Raw genomic sequence first — 24,640 nt, 5'->3', positions numbered from 1 at the left:
GGCTTTGACTTCTGTTGGTACCATGTTCTCTTCACAGAAGGCAGCCCTCTTGGGGGTCCTGTGGGTGACATGATTCTCAGGGGAGGTAGACAGAGGGGTTCTGTAAGGCTCCTGCTTGGCATGGTAACCATTACTTTTATCTCCTCTTCTCATGAGTGGTGTGGTGGCTCCAAGTATCACCTTTGTTGTGAGACTCACCTAGATTGAAATCCAGACTTACCAGCTGTGTGACCACGGACAGGTTAGTCAACATCATCAATTTCCTCATGAGTTCATTCATGTTAAACTGATCTCTATATCAGTTACCTCAGTGGTGAATTAGAATAATAGTACATTATTCTGTAGGTTGGTTGATGTCACCATCTCGGCTTTCAGCCCCCTGATGGGATGATGCTTTATGTAATAAAATGCTGTTTTCTTCCCTTTTCCTGCCTCAGTTCCTCTCCTCTCCTCTCCATTTTCTTCCTCTCCTCCATCCCTCTTTTGAAGGGAAATCAATTTCTTGGTGAAAATGCAGAGTGAGGGTCCTTGCCTTCAGCATTCCAGAGCAGCTAGGGGGTGGGGGAAGGCACTGAATAAAAGTTTTAAGAAAGGGACACTGACTGATAACATTTTGTGGCCTGTGATTTTATGACGCCTATTTTCACAGCTGCTTTAGTGGACACATCTTAATGCATTCATGTCAAATGATTAGGATGTGTAAACTAGCCATGTTGGACTTATCGGTTTGCTTATAGCATCTCATTTTGCACGTGAAGGGCGGTGGAGAGCGGGCAGGAAGGAGGGGGGTGTTAAAGCTCTTCCCCACCACTGCTGTTATAGCCCCAAACAGTACATCCTTAACTCTTACATCTCAGAGGCAAGAGTGCTGTCATCTCCCAGGGATGGAAACTTGCTCTTGCCTCCAGCGATGGTCATGACTCATTGTCTCCCTGATGTAGAGATTCTCCAGGAAGCTGGAGACTGTGCCTTTTGTAGACTGCTGAATGACAGGCTGCAGTGGTGGTGGCCTGCAGGCACAGGCAGTCTGCATTGATTCACAGCTTATCTCAGGGACAGCCCCAGAAGACAAAGGCATTCAGGAGAAGCTGAGGGCCCTGGTGTGTGAGTGGTAGAGGCTGGGGCTGGTGCTTCTTTTCAAAGGAAGCAGGATAGGAAATGGAAAGCACGTCTCCTTTGGATGTAGATGTAGCCCTGATTTTGAGGCTTTGCCACTTATTAGCCATGTATTGTCAGAAAGCTACTTATCCATTTCAAATCCATTTTGTCATCTTTACCTTCCTCTTTCACTTAATATACCATAAACATCTACCTATGTTAATACATATAAACCTACTTTTTAGTATTCCTTTTTAGTAGCAGGACAATATTTCATAAATGGATGTCTTGTGATTAAGATAACTATTTCCCTGTAGATGGTGTTGTGAACTAAATGCTTATGTCAAAGCCATAATCCTCATTGTGGCTGTATTGGAGAGGGGGTCTTTAAGGAAGTAATTAAGGTGAAATGAGGTCCTAAGGGTGGCACCCTGATACAATAGGACAGGGATCATTATCAAAGGAGGCATCAGGGAGCTTGCTTGCTCTGTGAGTCAACCTAGAGAAACCCATGTGAGGACACAGTGAAAAGGTGGTTGTCTGTAAGCCAGGAAGAAAGCCCTCACCAGAAACTGACTAGACTGGGGCTCTCATCTCAGCCTGTCAGCCTCCAGAACTATGAGAAAATAAATTTCTGTTTTTCTAAGCCACCCAATCTCTGGTATTTTGTAGCAATCTGAGCGGATGGATATAGATGAACATTCAAGTTGTTTACAGTTTCCCCTTATTGTAGACCATAAAGATATGTTTTTGCCTAACACTTTCATCTGCTAGGTCATTGGATATTTCTTTTTGCCCTTCTTTCCATTTATTATTAAAGTTTTCATACGTATCAAAAGTTGAGGGAATGATAAACACCTATCTTACGTATGTTTTATGGTTGTTAGCAATTAAAGACATGGTTGAAAAATTGCCCTCTTAAAAGGCTTTTCATAGTTTATACCATCTCCTGCAAACACACACAGACTACTATAAGAGAGAGGATACTTTTAGTTATAATGTTTTCAAACCCTTGAAAGGGAAAGAAAAAATCTCTTCCCAGGAGAGTACTTCTGGTTGGAAGCACTTTTTTATTCTCTTCCTCTTTGTGCTTATCTGTCCTCTGTCCCTGCCCACTTCCATCCTCCAGTTTTTAGACACACACATCCAGCCTTCTGTATTACTCACCTGTCCTGTTTAGACACACGGCCAATAGCCCCTTTGTTCAGTCTCAAAGAGCATGGCCAAACCCTTGACATGAAAGCTGAGAACAGAGACAGAGTCTTTCCAATCTGCCATTCTTCCGTGGTTCCAGCAAAATCCTATGGGTGGAATCTTCTGTTGTGTATTCAGTGAGGCTATGTCGTCAGCTAGTAAACAAGCCCCTCTGGAGAGGTGGGGGAAGCAAGATGTATGCATGGGTTACCATGGGGACAGACAAGCCATAATAAATGTTTGGGATTTTAGCTTGACAAGATTTTTGCAGTTTGGAGTAATTTCATTCTCAATCATCCATTAAGTCACTCCTAATGAATCACTGGGAGTGTCTTTGCTCTTCAGAATGAACCTCACATGAGCATGATTTGGGCAGAGAGCAACCTTAAAAGGAACAGGGAGACAGCAAACAGTCATTAATTTGTCAACTCTTTGCGAATTGAGTGGCCTTTTGTCAGAGGGAGTTTACACAAGTCACCGGAGAGGACCGTGGGTTCACATGGTGGTTTTAGATGAAATCTTGACTTCTTGGTTTTACCAGGTAGCCTGGTTGCCTTCCAAAATCCTGTGCAGCTTCATGGCCCCAGGGAAGGGGGTCATGGAGGTTCCTCAGAGGAGGAAAGGGGTCACTACGAGTTGACCACTGGGCCCTCTACTCTGACACTGCCTCTCCTTTGCAGCGTGAGAGTGTGCAGTGTGTCTGTTCTTATCAAAGGACCACTTTCCATGTAAAATGTACATAGAAGGTTTTCTCTTCCTACCCCCTCTCCAGCGGCCTCAGCACAGGAGGGGGTGCCGTGTTTGTCATCTCTATGAAACCTGGTGGCCATGGCCCCCCAAAGACTTCATTGTGGTTTCAAGGCCCCCCCATGATGACACTGCCGTCTCATCCCATGCCTGCTCTAGCCTGCTTCCAGCCTGGTGAAATGTTGCCATTCCCCAGACTTGCCACCATTTCTCTTACATCTGAAAATGGAGTTTCTTTTTCCCTGGAGTGTTCTTCCTCATCCTACTACCTGGGTTAAACCCACTTTTCCATAGATAACAGTCAGTCTGGGAAGTCTCACCTAACCCACTGAAAGGCTGGATGCGGTACCTTCCTTATCTCCCTTAGTGTACAGAGCTTACTCGCATATTACCTGTCTCCTCTGTTGAGCTGTGAGCTTCCGGAGGGCAGGAATGACATCCTGTTCACTCTAGAAGTGCCAGCCTAAAATTTGCTCTGCAAATGTTAAAAGAGTGAATAAATTGTCACATCCCCAGGTAACTCTCAGGGACCCATTGTTCAGCCCACAGAATGGAACATCCTTTCATCCCAGCATCTTTGAGGTGGTACCCTGCTCTGCTCTTCCAGGTATTATAACCATTTGCCAGTGAGCTTACAGGATGTGCCTAAGGACAGCAAAAAGACTTGATTTAGAATTTTAAAATCAACATAGCTAATTAAAAATTAACTCATACTGAAAAATAAGTTCTGAAACAATTACAATAATTAAAATATCACTACCTTAATTGAGACCAAGCAGGTGAGCTTAAAAAATAAAGTTAATTAAAAAAAAACCTTACATGAAGCCTGTAATTAACTGGCTTTTGAATTTGATGTTTTTCAGCTTGACAAATTTGTTTCAATTAATTCATTCTCTTTTTCCTTTGAAAAATGTTTTGTAAAAATTATTCAAAAAATTAACTGGACATGTATCCTATGCCAGTTGACACTTGATCAGTTTTCGTGAATGGGCAGGCAAGATGCAATTAACCTTCTGTGGGTACCTGTTGGGCATACTCTTGCTTGAATCCACATGAGTCCTGCAGGTATTTGATAGAAATGGAGGGGGCAGGGCTTTGGCATCTTGTGGGGATTGCTGAGTCTTATCACCAGGCATGTGCTGGGGGAGAGAGAAACTTGGAGCACAGTCTGTAGAAACCATTAGCGCCTTGACAAGGAGGCTTCTGTCCCTGGTCAGGGTTATCACTCATTCTCAGCCCTCTGTCACTGCCTTCTCCCCTGCATGGTTTCCCTCCACCTTATTAAAGGGCCTCTCAAATACCACTTATTATTCTGGTCTCCTATTATTTCCTCTAGAAAGTGGAGCTGCACTGCCCTGCCCAGTACAGGTGTGGGTGCCTGTCAGTCACCACAGCCTCAGGGGTGCTGGAAAGAGCATATTGGAGAGGCAGCATTTACATGGCAGTGGCACACTCCATCACCATCTTTACCCCCTTTCAATCCCAAGTCTGCTGTTTTTCAAAAACAAGATGCGTCCTGGTGATTAAATAAACGCCGACAGCTTGATTTGTTACTGTTCTGTTGTTCTGTGAAGTTCATTTACTCTAAATAATTCCCATACATGTTTGAAGTATTCACAACCTGGTAATTAATTTTTAGCGGTCTTGATTTCTATATGCAAATTGTTAAGTAAGTATGTGTATAGAGTTAAATAGCTGATGATTTTTATTTATTAGTATTTCTGGTTGGAGTTTTGTTTTAAATTTTCTTCTTCTTCTTTTTTTTTTTTTTTTAAGAAATGTTAGCTTCAAGAATTGGAGGAGCAGGAATTTCCCTGACAGTCCACAGGTTAAGACTCCATGCTTCCAAAGCAGGGGGTGCAGCTTCAGTCCCTGGTCTGGGAACTAGGGACTGTGTGCACTATGATGCACTATGTGGCCAAAAGAAATAAAGAGCTATCGTAAAAAAATTACAAAAAAGAAAACAAAATAATTAGAGTGGGGTGATCTATCAGTTCAGTTCAGTCACTCAGTCATGCCTGACTCTTCGCGACCTGATGAACCGCAGCACGCCAGGCCTCCCTGTCCATCACCAACTCCCGGAGTCCACCCAAACTCATTTCCATTGAGTCGGTGATGCCATCGAACCATCTCATCCTCTGTCGTCCCCCTCTCCTCCTGCCCTCAATCTTAGTATTAGCTTAATGGTAGAGTAACAGATGGCAAGGTTGCAGAAAGAAAATTGACAGCCACTGACCACGTGACTCCTTTGAGGGGTTGCTGCCTTCAGAGGGGGTAGGCAGAGGGCACAGTTGCCCATGGTGGGCATCCTCCTATTCTTGGGGAGATATCGAGGCCATGTGACCTAACCTTGACAGCACCAGCCCCCCTGGATACCCCTTGCTTTTATTCCTGAAGACTCAGCCTGCCCTGGAGGCCTCTCAAGAACAGGTGCATCTGGGCTCAATAGTTGGTGTGAGATAGGGCCCCACATCAGCCTTTTTTTATCATGCAGTTTTTATATTTATTATTTTATATGCTGGGTCTTCATTGCCGTGAGGGCTTTTCTCTAGTTGCAGAGAGCAGGGGCTCCTCTTCCGTTGTTGTGCGGGCTTCTCACTGCGGTGGCTTCTCTTGTTGCAGAGCAGGGGCTGTAGGCGTGCAGGCTCAGTAGTTGTGGTGCACAGGCTTATTTGCTCCCTGGGATATGGGGTCTTCCTGGATCAGGGATCGAACCTGTGTCTCCTGCATTGGCAAGCAGATTCTTTACCACTGAGCCACCAGGGAAGCCCCACATCAACCTTTTTTAGGAGACTCTGGGTGCTTTTCATGCCGCTGGCGTATCGTGTTGAAGAGTTTGGGTTCTGGAGTCAGCCGACCAGGTGTTGTATGCTGAACGTCCTTCTCATCTGCTTTGTACAATGGACACAGGAGCAGCAGACACCGCCGTGGGTGTTTGTGTGAGAATTAAGTACAGTAATCCAATTAGAGGGCTTAGTTAACTGCCTGCATGTCAAAAGCACTGGGTACGTGTGAGCTATCGTTCTGGTTATTATGAAGGCTTATTATTCATTCTGGGAATGAAATCCAGACACACAAAGTAACAGACACCTAGGAGGCACTTAACATGTTCCCAAGTTTGTTGGCAGCACTTATAAAGATGGACTTATTTCATCCTAATGACAACCTACAGCAATAGTAGGGACCGCTGTTACCCCATTTCACAGAAGAGGAAACTGAGGTATAGGAGGCTAGGAAGGAGTGGAGGCAGCGTTCACTTGGATGACTGTGTCTAGAGGCTGTCCTCCTTCCTGCTCCACTCAGCAGACTCACTTTCCTTGAGATCTCACTATTCACTGTGGTCATCTGGACCCCAGTGTGGATGGCACATGTCTGTGAAATTGGCTGCAAAAGCTAAAAGAAGCTTAAGTTGGGCGATAAGGCTTGTGACATAGTCCTGCATAGTTTGACATCCATTGCCCTTGGCCAGCTTGGTGTTCTCCATCTCTGAGATCCACTCCAGTGGCAATCCTACAGGGTCTACGATGCTTGGCACCTGTCAGGGAAATACTTCACTTGGTTCCTGTGGCCGGGGCTGCCAGAGGCCTGGTCCCCACATTTCTTCAGGGGTCTGATCCGCATATTTCTTCAGGCCCCTAAGTGTCTGTCTTCATCTGCGGTGACTGGGAGTGTGAGAAGGGCAGTAAAGGACTGGCATGGTCGTTCTCAGCCGTCATCCAGATGTCAGGCACTGTTAGCTCTGTGCTGTGTGTGTCTTGGAGAACGAGTCACAGCTGGCTACACTGGAGCCCTAGGTGGGGGGTTGGAGGGCAGAGTACAAGGAGAAGGCCGCTGTCCTGAAATGCACCAGCCTCCTGGCTCCTCATGAGGACACCCCAGGAAGCCAGAGAATTCCCCCTGGAGCCAGGAGGTTCCTGCTGTAAGTTTCTGGAAGGCCCAGCCTGGGAAGGCTCTGAGGACAGACATAGCCCCCTGCCATTCACTTCCCAGAGGGGATGCCTTTAGCTTAAGAGCTCAGAGTGAGCGCCCTGTCCCTGAAGCATCTCTCTCTCCTGCAGTCCATTTCCTGCTACTAAATGCCAGGCAGCCAGGCACACCCACCAGGGAGTAGGCTCCGCCAGGTGACTCCCCTGGAAACAAGGCCTGAGTCTTTTTGCTCACCTAACTGGCCTGGAAATGCACCCTGGTTTCTGTTTGCAAAAGCTGAAGCTGCTGCAGTGGAGGGAGCCTCCCTGAGCAATTCAAGCCCCAGGAAGAAATACCTTCAGATGTAGTGTGTTCAGGTCTCTTTTGATGTTCCCTGGGGCCTTCGGAAGAAAACGATTGAGATTCTAGGCCTGGGTGGCCTGACAGGAATCCTTACTTCCTCTAAGGGCAGAGTGTTCATGACCGCTGAGGGGCCCCAGGGTTGAGAGGGCATGGTATTAATATTTCTTAGAGTCGTTTTGCTTTCCCTACTCAGGATGCAGATTTGTTTAAAGGACCGTGTGTTGGGGGAGGACATGGGAGCGTGACTTCGCCTGGCTGTGGAGGGCAGGCATGACAGACTGACCGCCTGATAGGCTTTTTGGCCCCGGAGCTGGGAGATGGCACTATTGCTTTTGGTTTGCAGAGAGCTTCCTGTGGCCTCTTTGCTCTGAGGAGCATGTGCATCTCAACCTGTGGGGTGCTGCCTAGCCAGGGGCCGGCTACTCTGCCTGTTCTAGAAAGTGCTGCCGTATATGATGTGCTGGCTCTGAAGACCCTTCTCCAGTGACTCGGCTGAATCAATACCACCCTTGTTATTCCCACCCCCAAAGCCCACACTTTCTAGTCAGATGGAATATCTGAGGGTTCCCCGGACATGCCTCCCCAACCTGGAGTATGCCTGACTGCTCTGCCTAGCTTGCCTTTTCTCATTTTGCTTTTTACCATCCTGCCCATCCCTCAAGATCCAACTCACATATTAATGCTTCATTAATCCTTGCCCCAGAAATTGATCTCTCTTATTCTTTCAAGCTCTGTTATCATTTTATATGCCTATCATGGCCCTTTTTAAATTCTCCCCTGCACAATAAATATTTATGTGTCAGCTTTTTCCCCCACCCAATTATATCACAAGTTTGTATGGCTCATAACTGTCTTGTAAATCCCAAGATTCTTCACAATAGGCTGATGGATGCTCACAGTGCATGTTGATGGAACTGAAGCCAAAACTCTCCATCCTCTGGGACATTGTATATTATAGGAAATAAGTAAAATTGGGTGCAAAGCCATATAAAGCAGCGACAGACATACACAAAGAGTGCTATGTAGCTTTTGGTCCTTGGAACACACAGGGTTCTAAAGTAATTCCTGGCCAAGATGAAGATACTGAAACTCCCAAAGCACAAAAGAATCACTATCGTGATGTTGAAGAAAAACACGTGGCATAGACACAGAATTCCCCCTGGTGTGGGTTTTTATTCTAATTCCCTCCAGCCTATGTAAACAGTGCAGAGTGCAAACACATGGTCTGTTTGTTTCCCACTTGTTTGTTTGAGTATAAGTATAAATTAAATTTACCTGGAGGTTCTAACTCTTCTCTTCTTGCTTTTTTGCCTCAGCCCTGGACCCGTCCAAAGATCCCTGCCTGAAGGTGAAATGCAGCCCTCACAAGGTGTGTGTGACCCAGGACTACCAGACCGCCCTGTGTGTCAGCCGCAAACACCTGCTCCCCAGGTAAGCCAAGGGCTCCAAAGTGTTCTCCAGCCACCAGATCTGGGGTACCTGACCTCTGGCTGGGGGACAAGGGGGAGGCGGGAGACAGGTGTTTGATCTGTGTCTTATGTGGTACATAGTACATGCAGTCTTGCTGTGGTATGTATCTCAGTTCTCAAACACATTTGCAGAGAAAGTTAACCTTTTAATTTCCTTTGAATCAACTTTATCTGACTCTGAGCCCTCATCCAAGCAGATGAACAGAAAACCCCTTCCTGGTCATTGTGGGGGGCTGTTCCTCCTCCTTGGATGACCTCAGAATCCAGGAAGTTTCTCTTTAGTCTTCTGGTTGCCATAGACATCCACCCACCCCATGATAATCCTTGAAGGTCCCTTGAAGTCAGAATTGGGGGTTTATCTGCTTCAGCACTCCATGGGATGTGGGAATCTTTGCTAGGCTGAGAGTCCTGGTTTGGGGTCCTGCTCCTCAAGACAGTCACGCAAGTATTCCCCCTGAGAACGTGTCTTCCTGTTTCCACAGGCTGAAGCACATGATGCTCCCTTCCCCAGCTCAGGGGGAATTCTCTCCCTTCATCTTCAGGGTTGTTAAAGTCTCTGTCCTGTAGCCCCGCCCATTCTGAGCATCTCCTGAACTTTGTGGTGGTTGTTCCATCGCCCAGTCGTGTCTGACTCTTTGCGACACCATGGATTGCAGCACACCAGGCCTCCCTCTCCCTCACCATCTCCCAGAGTTTACCCAAGTTCATGTTCATTGCATCGGTGATGCCGTCCAGCCATCTCATCCTCTGACACTCTCTTCTCCTTCTGTGCTCAATCTTTCCCAGCACCAGGGACTTTTCCAATGAATTGTCTGTTTGCATCAGATGACCAAACTACTGGAGCTTAGGCTTTTACAAATGAGCCTTTGAATTCAGGCTACTGCTGCCTTCAGTCCTTCAGAAATACTTGAAGTAAGAAAACACACAGACACACACATGCACACACCCAACAGGCTGTCTTCAAGAATGGGGTTGGATGGGATGGGGGTGGGAGAAAGGTGATTTCAGTGCCATTCCCTCCCTTGTCCCTGTGCTGACTCTATAGTGGAGAGGTGCAGCAAGAGGCATTGGAGTTACACAGGCTTAGATGTTATTACTTGGATTTGGCTACTTTCTCAGCCAGTTACCTGCACTGCACTGTAAACTTAGGCAAAGAAGAGTAGCCTTTCTGATAAATCTGCCTTGTTATAACCTTTGCCCTTTGGTTAGTTCCAATTTGACCCTAGGACCGTGCAGAATGAGTCCTATCCCATCTCTTTAGTTCTTGAAGCCTGAGCAATGCTTGCCCCTGTGGCTGCTCCTTTGGGGACATGCTTTTGAACATGTGTGGGGAGCTCCCATGCTCTGGCAGGCAGTCCAGCAGTGAAGGAGCACTAGGGGGTGGCCTGATAGCACAGAGCAGAGCCCTCAACCCCTCTGGCCCTGCAAACCCAGCATCTGTAGCCTCAGCCCTGGCCTCTCTGATCACCTAACAATAGTCAAGTTTTGTCTCCAGAAGACTGGGACTCAAGGTATTATAATATGCTTTGCTCTTCCCCTGTGTTCTCACTGGAATTAAAGCCAGATCTCACCCCTGAACCCTGTCTAGCAAATGCCAGGCATTGTGCTCAGAACCTGTATCCTTGAATTCCTCCAACGATTTTGTCAAGTTGGTGCTTATTTTTGTCTTCGTTCTAAAAATGAGAGAACTGAGGCAGAGAGAGGAGTTGGTCATTTGCTTGTATAGTTAGTAAGTGGCAGCTGTGTCGGGAACTGTCGAGCTCCAAAGTTTATGTTTTTCGTCAGTACGATGCATTGGCCACATCATTTGATCTGTTTTGTCTATCCACTCATTCCTTGTCATTTAACAAAAGGTATTAGGTATCTACTATGTGCCAGGCCTGTGTTAGGCCTTGAGGCTGCAGAGGTAAATAAGAGACCCTATTTCTACTCTCAAGGAAAATTTAGATCACTGCAGAGTGGGATGTGAAAAAACTATTTTTTTTGCTGTTGTTCTTCAAAAGTCCTTCTAAGGCATATGTACCCTGAGAAAGCTCTCCTAGATTCTCCTGCCACACAAGACTTCTTCATTCTCTGAAGGACAAACAGTGTGGTCTCTTTTGCTGCAAATAACAACTACTCCTTGCAATAGTGTTGTGTTGTTCAACCATCTGGTTTTATGTGTGTGTGTGTGTAACATGGACAGTCCATTCCCTGTTTCCTCCTGGAATATAGCACTGTCTGTAAGTCCCAGACAAGAGATTTTTTGTTATAAGCTCAAATCTGCTTGAGACAGAGGCAGCAACCTCACTGGTATTCAGGCTTATCTAGGTGCAAATGGTGCTTTTCTGGGCATGCCACGTTTCTGTTTGGAAACACCACCACTGTTTTGCTTGTGTTGAAAGTGTTCTCCTCATCTCTGGCATCTCTTGGTGGCTACAGAGTTACAGTGGCTAAGATCATAGATTTGGGAATAAGACCATTCTAGGCTTCATTCCTGGGCTGGTTACTTTCTAGCTGTGTGACCTGGGCAAGTTACTTGACCTTTCTGAATCTGGGCTTTCTCCACTCTAACTTGGGTTTAAAGAAAGTATTTACCCCCTTCCTCTTTGCCGTTTGCTGGGATACATCCTTTAGTAATTCTTGCAGAGAGGGTCTATGGGTGGTAAGTTTTACTAATCCTTGTATAAAATGTTTTGTGTGTATTTTTTTGTGAGCGGTCAGAAAGACAGCGGTACATAGTTTAGTGTCACGTAATGACAACTAGTCTTACGGTGACTACAACAGTTGTGGTAATAGATATTACTATTGTCCGATTCATTCTGGAAGGCCAGCCAGAAAACCCCTCATTTGCATGCTCCTGAGAATAAGTAGCTCACTCCAGGCGCCCTGCCCACTGTCTTGTTCTGGCCTTTGGATTTCCTGCCCACGGAAGCCTGCTGCCCGCTTTGTGATTCATGGCAGGTGAGGAGTTGGACAAAAACTGCATTTCTGATGATAGGTATCATTCATTGACTGGAAAAGCAGCCCAAAGAGGAGGCTCTGACTGAGGGGCATGCCACATCCTCCTCAGGATTGGGGAGGTGGCCGTGTCCAGGGGGTGCTCTGTGGTGGTGTTCTCTGCAATTGTGCCTGCCTCCCCTCCCCTCTGGAGGCTGAATTACTCAGCCCTTATCAGCCCAGTGCACACCTCTTCTTGGGTCTTGGACATCTTCCTGGATGAAACATCTGTCCTTCCACATTATACTTCAGGGATCCCCTCTGACCAGGGAGGCCGTGTTGACAACCCTTATTTATTCATCAATCAGGGAAGTCATCTTTCTCTCTGTGAAACATCTGTAGGCAATCCCATCAGGCAGTCTGGCCTCTGCAGCAGCTCAAGGGGTAAATCCCGCCTGCCAGACAGTCAGGAGCACACACACATGGAGAGGCGGCTGGTCGGCCTGGGGCTGCTTGTGGGGCTGCGGACTTGGGTTGTCTTTGCAAGCAAGTTGAGATGGGAGGACTGTAAGCGCATCCACAAGAGAAATTCATTAGCTTTCTTTGCCCTTGGAGACTGAGTGGAGAAGCGGTTTGGCACACACATTTGTGACCACCTGGTGTCAGGGTGGCTGGACAAGCAATTTCAGTGCAAACACTTCCCCAGTATTAGAATGGTATTGGGCTTGTGGTTGGTTTCATTGAGAGACTTCAGCTAAACTCAGATTCTCTTTGGAAATTCTGCGTTTTATCTCTTCCTGCTGTTGAGCTGTATTGAGTAGGGTGGGGAGAGGGTTAATTCTTGGTGGCATGTTCATCTTTTAGGTGCTCTAAGAGGGCCATTGATGCACTTAAGAGCAGTGTGAAGGAAACCTGGGGTCATGAAAGCTTCTCTTAGGTGACTTTTTCTTAACATTCTAATTTATTTTTGATATTACAGTAATTGAGGCTTATTACAGAAAACACTGAAAAATATAGACAAATAAAAAGAAACAGGAAACAAGCCATGGTCATAGAATCTAAAAATAGTAATTAAAATATTCCAGCACATCGCTTTCCATTCTTTCCTCTACTTTTGTCCATTGATTTGTTTTTGTCAAAACTTGCTTATCGAGTGGTGTTTATCCTGTATATAACAATTTGCATTGGGTTCTCTTCAATTGATATTTACAGATAAGCATTTTATGATACCACAGCACTTTACAGATATAAATCTTAGTGATTATATAATGTACAATACTAAAAATAACTTGAAATGGATCACAGACCTAAATATAAGAGTTGAGATGATAAAGCTTTTAGAAGGAAGCAAGAGTAGTAACCTTGGGATTGATAAAGATTCCTTAAACAGAGCACAAAGAAACCATGAACTATAAATGCCAGACAAAAAAGAAAAAAATCACCAAATTGGATTTCATCAAAAGTAAAAACTTTGATCTTCAAAAGACACTGTTAGACTAATAAAAGGACAAGCCACACTGGGAGAAAATATTTGCAAAACATATGTCCAACAAAATATTTGTTTCTAGAATATGTAATGGAAGCATATGTCCATGTAAAGGCTGACTCACAAATGTTCATAGCAGCTTTACTTGTAATAGCTAAAAGCTGGAAACAGCCCAAACATTCATCAACAGGTGAACAGATAACAAGTTGTGGTATATTCATTCCAATGGAGTAATACTCAACAATGAAAAAAAAAAAAAGAATAAGCTATTGATACATGCTACAGCATGGATGAATCTCATAATAATTTTGCTGAGTGACAGAGGACAAAAAATATGAATTGTATGATTTTTGTTTATATGGCATTGTGGTGGATATAAGCTAACCATTGGTGACAGCAGATCATGGTTTGTGTTGGGGAGTAGGTCATTGGGGTGCCTGAGCATTCTTTAATGTTTGACAATGCAAAATGGACCTCGGGGAAACAGTTAAGTCAAATTCTGGTCTTAGGTGCCAAAGATCCTATTGGCAAATCAGTTTAGGGAAGAAGAGTTTTTAGTACAGCTGTGTGTTACTCTTTCTAACTTAAGTTTTAAAAATATTCTCTCAGCTCTTCTTAAAGAGAATACCCTCTTAGGGTATGATTGATGAAAAAATGGACAGAAAGTCATACTACCTGCAGAGGGATCTGCTCTCAGGAATTCACTGCCAGTGGGATGGCTCATTCTGATTTATTGTTCTGGGTGGGCGAGAGATGGGGAGGGCTTCTCCCTACAGAGCGCTGAACATTGATTTTGCCTCTCTGTTGCCATTGATTTTCATTTGGAGAATGGAAAATTGAAGCATTTGTTTTAAGTCTTCCAGACAAGCTGCATTCTCAAATTCTGCACGTGCATCGTGAGTGACAGGGAAGGATGTCAGGGTGGGACTCTCGATGTCTGAGTGTACCCTTGGAAGCCTTCTGGGAGCAGTGGGAACTAATCTGTTTTTAAATACGGAGCCGACAGCTGGTCTTCCCAGTGGGCCAGGCCCCTCTAACGTAATGGCCCTTTATCTCTACTTCCTAATTAACTGGAATAACAACGAATTCTTGGCACCAGTGAAGAATTCAGATCCAGTCGAGGCTGGCAGTGCAGTGGACCAATCTGAGAGCTCTCTGTCTTTTATGTGAACTTGAAAAACAGAATCAAAGTATCTGAGGTCAGAGAGAAGTACATCACAGGATGTGCCTCAAATACCAAACTCTCAGAGGATATTTGAAAGGATGACGGTTATTTCATCTCAGTTTTGTTTTACAACAAAGCACTGCCTCCTGCTACAGGGCCTTTGAACGGGTTGATTATACACACACGTGTCCGTCTCAGTTTGGGAGACACACAGCCACGTGGAAGGCAGGTGATTCCTTGGGACCTGAATGGCGTTCTGGTGCTTCACAATTCCAGGCATTGTTTCCAGTTACCAAAGTGTAATCATGCCCACATTCCTTACTATAATTTTGTATGTATGCCACTCATGCCCTTTCTCCAAGGGGCCTACGAATTGCCTTGTGTTCTACGCTAGCCTTGAGGGATCTTTGTTTGCCATGTTGTCTAGGTAGGGTGCTAATGAGGGCTTGATGCTGTTTTTAGGCTATTTGTGGAATACGTGCAGTGGAGTTTTGAGTGTGGGCCCACTTCTGAATCAGTCACCTTTCTAAACAGAAAACCCACCACTGTGGTCTGTTGTTTTGCAAATGCCTTGCCGTGGGTGCTGAAGAAAACATAGACAGAGTGGTTGGTCCCAGAGCTGCCACTTGCTGGCCACCTACTGTTAACAGACCAGGGTTCTTGGCCTTCCCAATCGGAAATTGACTAGAGGCCAGACAAGAAACTCAGGCAAAGCTTTACTGGGGCCTCTACTGTAGCAGGAGGGAGCAAAAATAAAAAAGTTTCCCTTGCTTGTTCCTTATGTGAGGTGAAGGTAGGGGTATGTCCAGGGGATATGTCCAGGGCTCAGGCCAGAGGGGTGGCTTAGGTGGTTTGCCCACCCCTTGGGTAGTGTTGTGTGCAGGGCGCATGTGCAGTAAGTACCCTGCTTTCACTGCCGACACCCTGTTTTTGCTCCAGGCACTTCAAAAGTGGCAGTTGGGTTTTTTGGTCTCTTGGTATCTTTTATGTCCAGAATTTGCCCCAACTGCACATGCCCAGGGTTATTTTTAGTCCCTACAGTTTCTTTGTATTTCATTGCTGGAGGAGGGATGTGTCCGGGTGTAAGCACTGCAGCAAGGGTCCCAGGTCCCAGCCTGTCTCACTCCTGTGTTCAGCTCACTGAGCAAAAGCGCCCTTATGGATTTCCCAAAGGACTCTGTAGGTCTGTATTATGATCCCCATTTTACAGATGGGATTGTTGAGTTTCCGTCAATAGCTCCCTTGGTTGCATAGGGCCAGCCATAATGGGCAGACTTGGAACCAGGATGGAGGGACACAGCCCCCTCTGCTGTGGAGCCATGGGTATGAGCTCTAGCTGGCTAGTTCACTTTTACCTGCAGTGCTGTGGCCCAGGAGTTGATCTGTTCCTAATCATAGATCCCCTCCACACACACGCCTGGGAACTTCGCTCCTGAGTCTTTCCCCTTATAGAGGAGTTGGTGGGGTGCTCGGCTATTAACCCCATTTCCTTCTTTCTATGCCAAAAGCAGTAATTCTGGATTCGTTTTTCCTCTCTGTGGTTTTACCAAAAGCAATCATTCAAACTACATGTCACTTAAATACAGAGATATTTAATGACTTTAAACCAAAGCTGTTTTTTTCAAAGGAAAGAAGTACCATATGCCTCCACCCCTGAGGACCCAGATGCTTCTGAGGGCTTCACTAAGCAAGACTGAACAACTCATGCAAGCCAGTTAGCTTCTCCCCCTCTTTGTTTTCCTCTCTGAAGCAGAAGGTATTGATTAGATGCGCTTGAGGACCAAAGCAGCAGAGAGTTAAAAACAATTCATAATGGAGATGAGAATCATCAAGTGGAATCTCTAGTCCCTTGGAGCCAGGAGAGGAGTGAGAGGCAGACCTTTACATTGGAAGGCAGATTCACTAGGCAAGTTTCATAAATACATTAAAAATACATAAAAATCACATCCACCAGGAAAATGTCCTAGACACATATCTTGCCCTGCCTTGGCTTCCTTTCATTTCTTTTTTGTTTTAAACCATACTGCCGGTGCCAAAGCAGAGTTATGTCTGAAGACAGGGTGGATGAGGGCAGGGTTACTTAGTGAGGCCTCTCAGTCAGTCTCATGGTCTTCTGCCTGACTGGGCAGTTTCTGGGTGTAGCTCTCAGGGACTGGATCCTCTGCCCTGCGAGAATCCCCTCTAGCACCCTCTGCCAGGCTGCCATCCCCACATCCTGGCTGCACTGCTAGAGAAGGCAGTTCAGTTCTAATGGATCCAAACCAAAGGAGCCTTGTCTCTTCTTTCTCTCTTTTTTTGATCCTGATTCTATCTGGAGGAGATGGAAAATGTTTTATGGTGGAATTCTCTGAAGACACACGTGCCCAGATGCAAGGCTGCTGGAGAGCTAGTGAGCCAAGCGTGTGTGGAGATGGAGTGGCTGTCGACAGGGACTGATGGAGCGTGGCTCTCTCATCCCCTCCCTGTCTCTGTCGTTGTTTTGCAATCAATAAGTTGTGTCCGACTCTTTGTGACCCCATGGACGGTGGCAGGCCAGGCTTTCCTGTCCTTTACCATCTCCTGGAGTTTGCTCACACTCATGTCCATTGAGTCAGTGATGCTATCCAATTATCTCATTCTGTTTTGTTCCCTTCTCTTCTTGTCCGCAGTCTTTCCCAGGGTCAGAGTTTTTTCTAGTGAGTTGGCTCTTTTCATCAGGTGGCCCAAGTATTAGAGCCCTTAGCATCAGTCCTTCCAATGAATATTCAGGGTTGATTTCCTTTGGGATTGACTGGTTTGATCACCTTCCTGTCCAGGGGACTCTCAAGGGTCTTCTCTAGCACCACAGTTCAAAAGTATTAGTTCTTCGGTGCTCAGCCTTCTTTATGATCCAACTCTCACATCCACACATGACTATTAGAAAAATCATAGCTTTGACTATACGGACCTTTTCAGCAAAGTAATGTCTCTGCTTTTTAATATGCTGCCGAGGTTTGTCATAGCTTTGTTAGAAAGCATTAAGCGTGCCTCCCTGCTCTGTAGTTCTGCCCCAGATCACTGGGCTGCAGTTGCTTTGCTTCTGTTGCTGTGCTCCTTGGTGCTCTTACATATTAAGGAATGCATGGTGGTGGTTTAGTCACGAAGTCACATAGAGTAACACATTTCGTGCATCAAATTGAGATGGATTAGAAAAAAAAGGAGGTTGAGGTGGGTGTGCTTGATTTGGAGAGGTCATGGCGAGGTGTGATTTCCATCGGGGCTCAGGGTGTGCTGACTGGCACACAGGTGTGAGTTGTCATATCAGCCCGTCCACCCTTAAACAAGAGGCAGCAGACACACCTAAGCCACCGGAGACTCATGGCAGGTGTGTGCCGCCTGCCCATTCTTGGCCGCTTTCCAGGGTCTGGAGAGAGCAGTGCCCTGTGTCCAGGGGAGCAAGGTCAGCGGGGCCTCAGGACACAGCATCGTCTTCTTTTACAGAATTGGTCAGGCTGGTTTTCCCACTGTCACTTACTTCTGTTTTAGGTTTTTTAAACTTCTTTCCTTCGCCTTTGTTATTAATAAATCTACTGTGGCCTGCTCACTGCTCTGCTGAAACTCATCAAGATCGCAACTCACAGGTTTCTAGTTTAAACACTTTATATCAGATTAATTCAACCAGTGAACCATGAAAGACGTTCTTTATGGATATCAGGCACCAGACTAGGGCCCATCTGGGGCACTGACCATGAGGGTTCTGGGGCCAGAAAATGGACTCGGGATGATTTAGATGGGTGTCTGAGGCTATCTTTAGATGTACTTTTGTTTTAAATAGAATGTTCTCAAGCTAATGTCCGTCTTTAATGTTCCTCACAGAGGGGATGGGCAGTCGGCAAGGCCTTCCATGCACAGAGGGACAGGAGAGATGAAAGTTAATTGGTTTGAGGACCTTGGTACCTTTCCAAGGCACACTCTTAAGTGATGTTTTTCACGGGTACACATTGAAATGAATGTGGTTGTCTTACTGAGACGTGAAAGGCCCCTCTTCCAGCCTGTCTCGTCCATGGTCTTGCTGCAACCTGGGTGCTGGGTGCCCTGCTTCCCACTCAGCTGACTTGAGGGCGAGGCAGGAGGCTCTGGCTCAAACCTCACGGCTCTGAAGATTCCCAAGTGGAGGGCCAAGTGACAGGGCTCCCCTCTGGCCTGGAGCTAGTGTCCTTCTCTTTTCAGGCACCAGGGAGGTTATCTGTGAAGGTGATGGTAATGAAGGGATTTCGGGCTTGAGTCCCTCCTGTTGGCAGGACTGTCTCTCAGAAAGGGGCTTCTGCACACTGGCAATGGTGTGTTGCTGCTGCTGTTCAGCCCCTCAGTCGTGTTGGATTCCTTGCGACCCCATGGACTGTAGCCTGCCAGGCTCCTCTGTCCATGGGATTTCCCAAGCAAGAATACTGGAGTGCGTTGCCATTTTCTTCCCCAAGGGATCTTCCCAACCCAGAGATTGAACCCACATCTCCTGCTTGGCAGGCGGGTTCTTTACCACTGAGGTGCCTGTGAAGACCTGGTGATGGTGGGTTAGAGGTCATTAATGCAGATTCCATGAAATTGCAGTCTGTGATAATTTCTTTAACAAGTATTTATGGTGCTTTTCACTTGCCAGACTCTGTTTGGAATTCTGTGATGAATAGACGCAGTCTACCCTTGTGGAGATTAAAGTCTACTGGAAAAGACAGGTATAAAGGAAGTATATAAATCGTGCTAGGTATTAAGTAGGATAACAGCAGGGTACCATAAGAGAGAATCACTTTAGGTTGGTTGAAGGGGATGAAAGGTGTAAGGTGCCAGCTGGGGAGAAGGTACAGAGCAGGAATAAGAGGTCTTGGAGAGCGGAACAGCCTTTGCAAAGGCCTTGGCTCAGAGAAGGGGAAGGGCCTTGGTGTCCTAGAGGAAGTAAGAGGAGAGAGGCCTGGGCTGCAGAAAGGCGATGACAGAGGGGGCCTGACTATGAGCACCTGAGGAGGGAGGCAGGGCCAGAGCCTACAGAGCTTTGAAGGCCGAAGACAGGGTCGGCTCTCAGGCCAGGTGTGAAAAGAACTTTTATGTGGCTTTACACTAGAGAGGGACATAGTGTTGTAGCTTAGGATGGACTGAGTTTTTAAATTACTTTTTAATTATAGTTTATTGCAAAAGCTTTCAAGAAAGCATCAGAATAAAACTACAATTGTTTATGAATTGAAGAAAATTTAAAAGGACCATTGTTAAAGATCTGGTCGATTTTTTTTTATTATTGACAAGAAAATGTGGACTGAATTTTCTTGAATTCTTATTCTTAAAGCCAGATTGTGTGCTATGTGAGAAGAGCTGGAAGACTCTAGGTGTGAGTGTGTGTGTGTGTGTGTGTGTGCGCTTCCCTCATTGGAGCTTGTGGCCTAGGGGAGTAGGAACACAGATGCATATAGTCTAGGCTAGCAGATCAAAATCCTATAAACTAAAGTTAAAATTTCAAGAAGGAAGCAGCCACTCACAGCTGCAGTTGGGGCTGGGCAGGGAAGGGGCAGCACGCACCAGTGGTATTTATCATTTTCCTAGGAGTTTGAGAGTGAGTGGAGACTCTGGCTCAGACACTTTGTGACTTACTCAATCCTATACAACCTTTATGTGGCAGAGATGGGGGACCAGGGCAAGGCTGCTCGAAGCCCATCTTTTGTATAAGGGCCTCTTAGACTTCCAGACACTTCCCTACACGCAGTCTGCATTTTCTCATCAGAGGATAACTTTAAAATGGTGGAACGTAGTAGGTGTTCAATGAAAGTTAGCCTCTCATCTGAGCCTCCAGATGCTCAAGGGACCAGCAGGTGGGGTGATGATTCTTGCCAGGCTCATGTGAGTTCACATCTGCCAAGGCCTTACTGTTTGTCATGTGGGGGTTGGTGTCAGTTGTCATGGTTAGTGAGTACCCTACCAACAGAGTATATCTCCTACCCCCACTCCACCCTGATCATGCTCATCCCACTGACTCATAATACCTAGTTCCCTCTGGAGTGTAACTCCAGGTCTTCACACCCTGCAGCTATTCGCAACATACTTCATGGATGAATGAATCAGTTAAGTCACAAAAGGAGCTGGAGGTGCAGGGCCAGGCTGATGGACTTACTTAGGAGCTCTGATGGGTCAGCCAACTTGCACAGTGATGCTGCTGGTGAGGGTTAAGGCCTTTCATATCATGAGGGCAGGAGTGTATCATATTTCCCTTTATCTTCTGCATAGCACCTACCACATTCCTAGACACCCAGAAAATACTAAGAAGTGCCTGTGAAACCCCATGGGGAACCTGGAGGTAACCTGTATGTCACTGTGGTGTGGAAGCGGCCCTATTCTTGGGGGAGGCATCGTACCCTGACTCTGCTCCCTGCCCTGACTGGCTGGCTGGCTGGCGGCTTCCTTAGAGCCCACCCTCTCTCTGTGCTTTTGTGACTAGATATATCTGAAGGTCAACCATCCTCTGGAGCCACAGACTTGGCCTTGTTGATGGTCAGGTATCATCCATCTCATCTACCCCTTGGGTCTCAGAGCTTGAGGTCTGTGTTTGCTAAAGACTGCAGAATGGCCTTTGGATCTACCTTCAGGAAGAAAAAAGGAGAAGGGCACCTACTGGGGATGCACTCTGCCAGTCATCACAGGCCAAGCCTGCATAGCTTTCCACGACTCCATTGTGGTTCTTGGTGAACCTAAATTCACTGTCTTGCTTCATCCAGGAGGCTTGCAGGCTCCAGAATCTCCTACGTCTGAGGTCTGCCTCTGCTCCTTGGCCCTTGAGATTGGCCCTTCCTGTCCTTGAGAGTAAGCTAGGGGAGAACTACTGCAACCTAAGGTGCCCACTCAGCCAGTAAGAAACTTGGGAAGACAGCAGGTAGCAGTCTCGAAGGTCCATCCTCTGTCCTGGGGAGAAGCATGGTGCCAGGAGGCTGAGTGAGGAGCTTCCCACCCCAAGGGAAGGGGCTTGGCCCACAGTTGCTGCTGTCTGCCCCCCATGTGGGCTCACAGAGTACCTGCAAACTGGCACATACTGGAGTGACACTTGATTTCCTGTTCATCTACTTGCTCTCTAACTTCAGCAATTTTTCCATGTGCCTTTTTTTTTTTTTTTTTTTTTTAACTTCATGTGATGGGGTGAAATTGGCTTGGTGCTCTTAAAGGCTCTGCTGATTACCCGTGGACCTTTGGTGGTGAATCTAAGCACTTTACTCTGCAAATCTTGGTAGCTATCTTCAGAACAGAGGGTTGGGATAACAGACCAATGCTTCCTGCAGGGTGCAAATTGGTACAACATTTCCAGTGGGTATTTTGGCCTCATTGGCCCCTTAGTTCCATTTTGGACACCTTATCTCATGGAAGCAAATACAGATACAAGTATATATTTAAGGATGTTCAGTGTACTTGACTACAATATGAAAGAAATAGAAACAACCTCCTCACTATCCATCATATATAAGAATGCTTACAGAAATCAGAGTGTGCCTTTTGTAGAATCCCCTTCCTCCAGATGACCTCTGCTTGAACTCTTGTGGTACTGGGAGCCTCCATCCCAAACCTTCTGAGATGGAACCTCTGTCCTTGGACAGTTCTCACTGTGTGAGATGTCTTTCTTGTACTGAGTCAGAGGTTTTCTGTTAGTAACCTCTATACATCGGTCCAGGTTCTGCTCTGGAGTAGCATTTGGACACAGGGTTACTGCTCTCTGTGCCGACACATCCTTGAGCATCTTTTCTGTATGTGGGAGGAGCTGGGGACCTCAGTGAGCATAGTCCAAAGTGGCCAGTGATAAAGGGCTGTGGGGCATCAACAGTGGACTGGGGACAGTGGCCATGGGACAGACGTGCTTGAGGGGAGGGAAGGGGCTGTTTGAGACATCTTCTAGGAGGGGTGGCTGTGGAGCTGGTCCTTGGGAAAAGGTGAGAGGAACCTGGAAGGAGAAGTTGTTGGAGAAGCACAAGACCAAGAGAACTAGGCTTCATCCTTGGCCTCCCCACCCAGAAAACCCCCTACCAGTGAGGGCTGCTGCAGAGGTGAGGAGTTGGTCAGTGGCTCCAGCCTTGGCTTGGAGAAAGCTTTCAGATCAAGTGAAAGTTACGATGTGGATGTGACTGTGCTTGCGTTCTGCAGTACTGGTGGTGAGTGGTGTCGTGTTGATAGTTTGCAGATATTGGTGCTCCACTGAACCTCCTTGGATCCATGTCTCTATCAGCTTCCAGCCTGCCTCCTGTTGTTCAGTCTCTAGTCATGTCTGACTCTTTGCAACCCCATGAACTGTAGCACGTCAGGCTTCCCTGTCCTTCACTGTCTCCCAGGGTTTGCTCAAACTCATGTCCCTTAAGTCAGTGATGCCATACAACCGTCTTGTCCTCTTGTTATCTCCCCTTCTCCTCCTGCCCTCAATCTTTCCCAGCATCAGGGTCTTTTCCAATTAGTCGGCTCTTCGCATCAGGTGGCCAACGTATTGGAACTTCAGCTTCAGCTCTGGGCCTGACCTAAAGAGGCAACGTCCTTAATGCCATCTACCCTCCTCTGTTTAATTTTGCTGACTTATTCTTCCTATAGTAGGTCATATGTAGCCCTCCCACAATGGGCTTTGTTGCTGGTGACTGGAAAACAAATGTGGCACATGTGTTTGGACACAGGGTCACTGCTTTCTGTGCCGATACATCCTTGGGCATCTTTTCAAGGTCCAAAACCCTTCCCTTGTGCACATGTCCCATAATAATGAATCGCCTCCCAGGAATGTAAGAATGTATTTTCAAAGATGACATCACAGAGCCAGTGACGCCTCGTGTGCACAGCTGAGCTCACACACTTAGCTGGAAGCTGTGGTAGCAAAACCCTCAGTACTTCTGCTCCCTCCTGCAGAGAGGGAGGATCAGGAATGCTCAGGGAGGGAGGCAGTGGAAATTCTCAGCCCTAGGCTTACTTGCGTAACATTTGATTTTTTTCTCAATTACTGTGTCCATTGCTAAAAGATTTCCTCTAAGGTCTCAGGGCTAGAAAGGGACCTTGCTTTCTTGGACCAGCAAACAAAGACAATCAGCAAACAAGAAATCAAATGGGGATGCCAAAGGTCTGTGGGTAATAGTGACAGTTTCTCTTCTGCTCCCTTTTAGGGAGAAATGGATTTTTAAAACAGTACACGACTATCCATTATCCTAAGGGAATAAAGGAAGCTTAACTGTTCACTTACATTTCCCTAATAGCTGCTATTACACTGCTGGCTTAACACTTTTCATTAACAAAGCAGAATTTTAGTTGTGGCCTGTAAATGTCTCTCTGTATGTGTGTGTGTGTGTGTGAGCACATGTGCACAGACTGCACAGACTGGTTTTGCATGCAGGCCTCAGTGGCCAAGCTCTTCAGCAAGCTGAACTCTGAATTAAAACCCCACTTTTTCTGCCTCCCAGCCCCTGGTGCCACTGGCCATGCTCTGTTGTTCGTCTTAATGGAAGGTGACTGCAGACAGAGTCTCTGAGCACTTAGTGGAATTTACATAATCACCTCCGCCCACTAATCCTCATGATCTGGTCAGGAGACGCTTGAGGGCATTGTGAGTTTAGGTTTGATCAGGATCCCTGGACATATCTGGTTTCAAATATAAGGAAACCTTGATTCACGTAATGTGCAGAAATGGGAGGACACAAGAGATCTGGGTTTATAATCTGGCAACTTCCTTTCCTTTTGGCCTTTAGCCATTGGCCCACAAACTGCTCCTGACACTCTTAAATGTAGAATGGCCTGAGGGTGGTGATGTGGGTCCTGAAATAAATAGCGAATGTCTTGCTGTCAGAAATTTTCTTGAGCAAGTCAGCAGTCTGTGAGACTCTTTGGGCTTCCCTGGTGGCTCAGTGGTAAAGAATCCGCCTGCCAAGCAGAAGATGTGATTTCAATCCCTGGAGAAGGGAATGGCAACCCACTCCAGTATTCTTTCCTGGAGAATTCCATGGGCAGAGACTCTTTACTGTCTCAAGATGTGAGTAAGAATAAAAACAGTTAAGGTAACACCTATCCCAAATAAATTCAGTCATTCAGAAAAATTAAATATCATTATGTTTACAAAGGATTGTTATATGTAATATGTGTTTTAGGAAGTACATTTAACACAATGCTAGTATTATCTTTGAATTCTTTACCCAGTTACTGGCACATAGTAGGTATATTGGGTTTCTCTGGTAGGTCGGCCAGTAAAGAATGTCTGCAATGTGGGAGACCTGGGTTCGATCCCTGGGTTGGGAAGATCCCCTGGAGGAGGGCATGGCAACCCACTCCCGTATTCTTGCCTGGAGAATCCCCATG

General features: G+C 46.3%; 1 protein-coding gene across 2 annotated transcripts in view; it reads left to right on the top strand.

Moving 5' to 3' along the window:
- SPOCK1 (SPARC (osteonectin), cwcv and kazal like domains proteoglycan 1) overlaps positions 1-24,640 on the top strand; it is a 566,336-nt gene that overhangs the window by 360,018 nt on the left and 181,678 nt on the right. For both annotated transcript variants that reach the window (XM_061151354.1, XM_061151353.1), the window contains exon 4: positions 8,625-8,739. In XM_061151354.1, the coding sequence (XP_061007337.1) occupies positions 8,625-8,739 (115 nt within the window). The remainder of the gene's footprint in view (positions 1-8,624; positions 8,740-24,640) is intronic.

This window comes from Dama dama, chromosome 9 (assembly GCF_033118175.1).
Source record: "Dama dama isolate Ldn47 chromosome 9, ASM3311817v1, whole genome shotgun sequence".
NCBI classification, from domain to species: Eukaryota; Metazoa; Chordata; class Mammalia; order Artiodactyla; family Cervidae; genus Dama; species Dama dama.
Note: the sequence above shows the minus strand (reverse complement) of the source record. Positions and strands in the feature narration are given on the sequence as shown.